Source organism: Pinus tabuliformis, chromosome 9, assembly GCF_031772625.1.
Source record: "Pinus tabuliformis cultivar Carrire ecotype Pingquan chromosome 9, CPIR1, whole genome shotgun sequence".
NCBI lineage: Eukaryota > Viridiplantae > Streptophyta > Pinopsida > Pinales > Pinaceae > Pinus > Pinus tabuliformis.
This window is the reverse complement of record NC_142307.1, coordinates 1,464,365,953-1,464,372,575: the sequence shown is the minus strand read 5'-3', so window position 1 is coordinate 1,464,372,575 and position 6,623 is coordinate 1,464,365,953. Positions and strand designations below refer to the sequence as shown.

Sequence of the window (6,623 nt, the reverse complement as noted above, 5' to 3'; positions counted from 1 at the left end):
TACAGTACATGAAGGACCATGCTCTGATAGGAAAGTTTATCGGACTATGGCCAACAGAGAAAGCGCTCAGAGGATGGATAAATGCAAAATGGCATCCCAAGGGACACATAACCCTGCAGCTAGGACCAAAAGGGTTCTTTACTGCTATATTCAACTGTCTGGAGGACAGAAACAGGGTATTGGATGGAGGCCCTTACTTTTTCAATGCTGCTGGTCTATTTCTCAAAGGGTGGGTAGAGCGTTTCGACCCGGACAAGGAGGACCTGAGCTGCGCTCCTGTATGGATCCGACTGTACTCGCTGCCTGTGGAATACTGGGAGGAAGACTCATTACAAGCGCTCGGAAATGCTCTAGGAGAATTTGTCAAGATCGCAGAAGAAACAAAAACATGCAGATACACCTCATTTGCGCGTATCTGTGTATACATGAATCTCAACCGAGCTCTCCCAGATGCGGTAAGTGTTTCTCATGATGATATTGAATGGATTCAACCGATTGATTATGAACATGTACCTTTCAGATGCCGCAGATGTCATGCCTTGGGACATCTATTTAGAGATTGCCCATTAACTCAGAAACCCTCTCCTTCCTCTGGAACGGATGCTTCTGAGGCAGATGGCTTCACCAAAGTAGCAAATCGTAGGAAATCTCATAAGAAGCAAGCCTCAAAGACCAAGATGCCACAACCCAACCCCTCAGGGCCTTCAACAAGCAATAGCTTCGGAATCTTAGCTAATCATACTGATCTCAATATGGATTCTCCCTCCCCTTCAGATCCAGAAGCAATGAAAGACAATCAGTCGAAACAGGTTATAGCCTTCAAACATCAGGAAGCCTCTCCAAACAAGGAAGCTTCTACCTCTGATAAGCAGAAGGAACCTATATGGACATCCCAAGCAATGCAGATGGAGAAACCCCAATCGCAGGCAAATCCAGAAGCGGACCCTAATGAAGAATTGTACTATCCACAATTTATGGAGGAAGAAACAGAAGCAATAGATATAGGGGACTTGGACATTCCAGGTCTAGAAAAGGCTTGCACAACAAATAACTTTGATGATATACCAATGGGGCAACTTGAAAATCTGGAACAAGTTTTATCAAAGGCGCAAAGGCAAAAATCACTGGGTATACAAACTGGAGGACCCTGGGATGGAAGATTCATAGCCAAGGACATCAAAAAGAGAGGAAGGAAAACTGATTTACAAAGGACAATCAGAATTGGACACCTATTAGTGGAATCTGGTAGGTATTCCAAGTTAACCAAGTACTACAGATCTGAAAACAATCCATCCCAATGAAGTTAATCTCATGGAATATAAGGGGGCTCAATGGCCCAAGAAAGATACAAATTCTTAAAAAAATGATAAAGCAAGAAAATCCTCAAGTTCTGTTCTTGCAAGAAACCAAATGTAATTCTCATACTATAGACAGATTTGCTGCAAAAATTTGGCCAGGAAGTTTCAATGCCGCTGTGGATGCTGATGGAGCATCTGGAGGACTGGCGATTCTCTGGGACTCAAGAGCTATAAATCTCAGCGACACTCATGCTCATAGGAACTTCCTACAAGCATCCTTTCACATCACTGGGACAAATTTACATGGGCTCCTTACCAATGTTTATTTTCCTCAGGAAGCTTCCCTCAAAGCTGAAATCCTCAATTCCCTCTCTGTTCTCAACCAAAACAGGCAGCATCCCTTATGGATCTCAGGTGGAGATTTCAATATGATCACAAGATTGGAGGAAAAAAGAGGAGGTCGATGCAGAGGCAGTCAGGAAGGATTCCCTTTAAAGGATTTCATTCAGGCTAATTGGCTTATAGACCTACCTTTCAACAATGGATTGTTTACATGGAATAACAGAAGAGCAGGGAATCAGCAGATAGCCTCTAAACTCGATAGGTTCTTGCTATCGGACAACGCTATCCACATTGGTGGGGACTTCTCCGCATCCATCTTGCCTCTCTCAGGCTCTGATCATTGGCCCATTTCACTTCAATGGTCACGTCCAGGAAATAAAATTCGCAGGCCCTTTCGTTTTGAAGCTTTTTGGATGTCCCATCCAGAATTCCAAAAACTTATCAGTACTGAATGGAACAATTTTTCCCCACCTCCAGGATCAAAAATGTTCCAATTTCAACAAAAGCTTAAGAATCTAAAGGGTAAAATCAAGCACTGGAACCACACTTCCTTTGGCAACATCTTCCAGGGAAAAAGCTCAATTGAATCAGAAATGAAGCAACTGCAGCAAAAGATTATCGATGAGGGACGTTCAGAGGAATTGTTAGAACAGGAGAAAACTCTTGAGTTGCAACTTGCAGAAAGGGCTAGGCAAGAAGAAACGCTTTGGAGGCAGAAATCAAGAGTTAGATGGCTTAGAGATGGAGAGAAAAACACAAAATTCTTCCACAGTACAACCATACAACGAAGAATGCACAATAATATTACTCAAATTCAGAATGAGCAGGGCATCAAGATGGAAAAGCATGAGGATATTGAAGGCACTCTATTACATTACTTCAAGCAAATGCACCGGGAGCCAAATGGAGACAGATCACAGGCGATAGAGAAAATTACCAGGAACATTCCTAAACTCATCACTGATGAACACAACCAACTGCTACTCAAACCAGTAGACTTACAAGAGGTGGAACAGGCAGCGCGACAACTAAAAGTTGGTAAGGCCCCAGGACCGGATGGATTCACATCAAACTTCTTCCACAGCTTCTGGGATCTGATTAAAATGGAAGTCTGGCAAGTGGTTGAGGAGTCACGATCTCTTCGATGGATGTTTCCAGGGATGAATGCAACATTCATAGCTCTGATTCCCAAGGTCGATATGCCAAGCACTCCTGACAAATATCGACCTATCGCTCTATGCAACATAATCTATAAGATCGTGTCCAAAGTCATAGCTTCCCGTCTCAAAATGTTACTCCCTATCATTATCTCTCCAGAACAATCGGGTTATGTGGAGGGAAGGCAGATCACTGATGGCATTATCTTGACTCATGAAATAATCCACTCTCTGAAAATCTCTAAAAAGCCAGGTATGTTGCTTAAATTAGACCTCTCAAAAGCATTTGATAGCCTAAGCTGGATGTATATTGAAAAAGTTTTAACTGCTTTTGGTTTTGCTGCCCCCTGGATTAGATGGGTCATGAGCCTTATTTCTTCCTCCTTCTTTTCCATTTTAATCAACGGCATCCCATCTGCTACCTTTCATCCTTCTCGAGGGATCCGGCAAGGTGATCCCCTCTCCCCATTTTTGTTTGTCATAATGGCTGAGGGTCTTGGCCGCAGCATCAAATCTGCTCAGCAATCCCAGCTCCTCAGAGGCCTTTCATTTCATAATTCCCCTGCTTTCACTCACCAGCAGTTCGTTGACGATAACATGCTTTATGGGCATCCCTCAGTCCAAGAAGCGCGTCAACTTAAAACTCTTCTCTCTGATTTCTCTGATGCCTCCGGTGCCTCCATCAACAAATCCAAATCGCACATTTTTTTCTTTCATACTCCAGCTCCCACTCAGTCTGCAATTATCCGCATTTTGGGATTCTCCTCAGCAAAACTTCCCTCCACCTACCTTGGTGCTCCCCTGATTGCCTCGGCTCTTAAGCACTCTTCATGGAAAATCCTTCTAGAGAACCTGGAAGCTCGGCTATCCTCTTGGACTCACAGATCTCTCAATATGGCAAGCAGGCTTGTTCTAATAAAAGTTGTTCTTCAAGCCATGCCGTTATACCTATTCTCCATTTTAGCTGCCCCCAAATGGGTTCTCAAAGAACTCATCCTCCTTCAAAGATCTTTTCTCTGGGGCAGTAATGGCAATAAGCGAAAGTGGGCTCTGGTCAAATGGGAGACTGCCTGCCTACCAAAGAAAGGAGGCGGAATAGGTCTAAGGGATCCCTCTCTTAGCAACAAAGTTATGGGAGCTCGAATTTGGTGGCAATGGCTAGCTAAGCCATATACTCCATGGGCTTCTCTTTGGACAGCGAAATATGCCAGGAATTGTCCAATAGAGGAACGAATAAGACTATCAGAGGTCACCCTGGGATCAATTATGTGGAACTCGGCCCAGCAACACAAGACCCTCATTCAGCAGCACAGCTTCTGGGAGGTGAAAAATGGAAGCACAACAAGATTTTGGGGAGACTCATGGCAGCAGTTACCTAAACTAAAAGATCAAATCCCGCCTCATCCTCATTTGGAGCAGGAAATGCAATCACAAGAGGTAGTCAAAAACTTCTGGAGCAATTCTTCGAACCATGATTACAGGGAATGGTTAGAAGCGGATCAAATTTTAAGGCATGAACAAGCCCATATTCAACAAACCCTGGACACAGAATTAACAAAAAGAAGAATTCAATACTCTGAGGATAAAGATATTCTAAGGTGGGGTTATGAAGAAAAAGGCTCTTTTTCTACAAGAGAGGCCTACAACATCATAATCAAAGAGCATATGCTGCCAGATCCTCTTTGGAACAAAGTATGGGACCCATCATTATGGCCGAAAATCTCCACATTTCTTTGGATCCTTTGTCACAACAAAATTTTAACATGGGATAACTTAAGGAAAAGACGCTTTCAAGGCCCTTCCATATGTCTGAACTGCAAACAAGAGGAGGAAACTACAAAGCATCTCATGCACTCCTGTCCGCTGGCACGAATGCTCTGGGAGAAAGCCAGTTTTCGCTGTCAAAAGGAAGGAAGAATCAATGGAGACATTATTGCTACTATCCGCAACTGGACCAATAACCCTTACCAAAGTAAAATCTTAAATTTCCTCTGGAAGCTTATTCCAGGATTCATCATGTGGGCCATTTGGAAAGAACGAAACAACAGAATATTCAAGGACCATCACAGACAGCTGGAAGACATATGGAACATTATCTGTCAAAACATTGAAGAAACCATCTCTCTCAAAACCTGGTACAAGGAAGATTTCCCATCAAACCCCCAAGAACAATCTATATGGGCTAACTGGAATTTTAAATGGAAGCTCGATCAGCTGCACAAAGAAACAAAATTGCCAAGAAGCCAATCTCCTCAGAAATGGCTATCTCCTCCCATCCATATATACAAGCTAAATTTTGACGGAGCTTCAAAAGGGAACCCAGGGAAATCTGGCTTTGGAGGGCTATTCAGAAATCACAAGGGAGATCCTCTGTTAACCTTCCTAGGTTCTAAAGGATGGGACACCAACAACTCAGCAGAACTGGAGGGTCTCTGGCAAGGGTTACAAATAGCGCAAGGCAGAGGTTTCTTTCCTCTAATAGTAGAGGGTGATTCCCAAATTATAATCAATATGGTTACAAGAATCCTTCAGGGTTCCCCCTCATGCAAAGTTTGTAACAGTTGGAGACTAGCCAACAGACTTCACTATATTGAACGTTGGCTTTCAACCAACAGAGCAGTCACCCTGTTGCACACCCGCAGGGAAGGAAACAAAGTAGCAGACTTTCTAGCTAATATAGGAGTGGAATGTGGTTTACAAATTCATGTTGGACCAATTTCTAGCCTAGCCACTGATTCTCAACTCCTGGAGCTCGACAATCTCATACAGAGAGACAAGCATCAGGAGGAAAGGGAGCCCCCAGATGCGGGTGTTACTGCGGTCATAAATGGCTCTGACGCCAACTGTAACTACCGCGTACTGCATGCAGTAGAGCAGCGGGGCTCCCCAGACCTTCACCTCAGGTAATATGGATGATCAGCGTTTCGACGGAAACGGTGGTGTCTACGCATTTATGGTTTACTTGGTTCAAAGCATGGCAACGATGGTTATATTCATTACCACCCAACTCTTCCCCTTCACAATGTGTTTCAATTACTCTGGTTTTGAGTTCTGGTTTGCGAATTCTCCTGGAAGCAAGAGAGTCCTCCTTCTTAGAGGCACACCTTGCAGGTTTCAAGCACGTCTCAGGGGTAAGTAGCACACTCATCCTTCTCTGGTTCACACATTTCACTTTTCTATCGCTCTCTTTGTTGTTTATGTGGCTTCCGTTGCCCTTTTCTTGCTATTCATCATGGGTCGACAAGGGGGCAGGAAGAGACCCAGAGGTAATCTTGCTGATGGCTCTCGGCTTTCTCCCAGTAGCTCTGATAACCCTGATTACTCCCCTGCTAATCTCCCTCCACCTCAGGCAAATGTGCAGCCCTCTAGCTCTGTTCGTCGGCCTCTCCCAAACAATGCATTTCAGACCACCCATTTTAAATTCCAGAGTAACCTCAACCAACCTCTAGTCTCTGCCCACATCACCTTAATTATCTTTGAGGAAGAAAATCATATCCATTCTTTGGCTTGCATTGCTCCGGAACCCTCTCAGAGCAGCGAGTAGCATCTGACCTTGGACAGCCCGAAGAAAGCGTTGGTGGAATAGACAGGCCATATTGATAGCCCGAGAATTACTCTGCCCCATGTCGATACTCTCCCTGCTAAGGGGGATGAAGCTCTGAATGATTCCAACCGCTCAATTCTAATCCCTGAGGACGATAAGGTCGGTGATGAAGTTCTGGGGGTGGCTAGTGACCGTCCAGTAGATGAGAAGACCTCTAGCGGGAGCAAGGAATATTAAAGCCACGCAGCACTGTTCAGTATCTTTTTGCTTTTTTTTCTGTCA

The 6,623-nt window shown here is 44.2% G+C and overlaps 1 protein-coding gene across 1 annotated transcript; it reads left to right on the top strand.

Moving 5' to 3' along the window:
- Window positions 1-1,363: 1,363 nt before the first annotated feature.
- On the top strand, window positions 1,364-5,704 carry LOC149154110 (uncharacterized). The gene is made up of 2 exons (XM_089444051.1): window positions 1,364-2,365; window positions 2,459-5,704. The coding sequence occupies exons 1-2, from the start codon at window positions 1,364-1,366 to the stop codon at window positions 5,702-5,704; spliced, it is 4,248 nt and encodes a 1,415-aa protein (XP_089300177.1).
- Window positions 5,705-6,623: the final 919 nt, after the last annotated feature.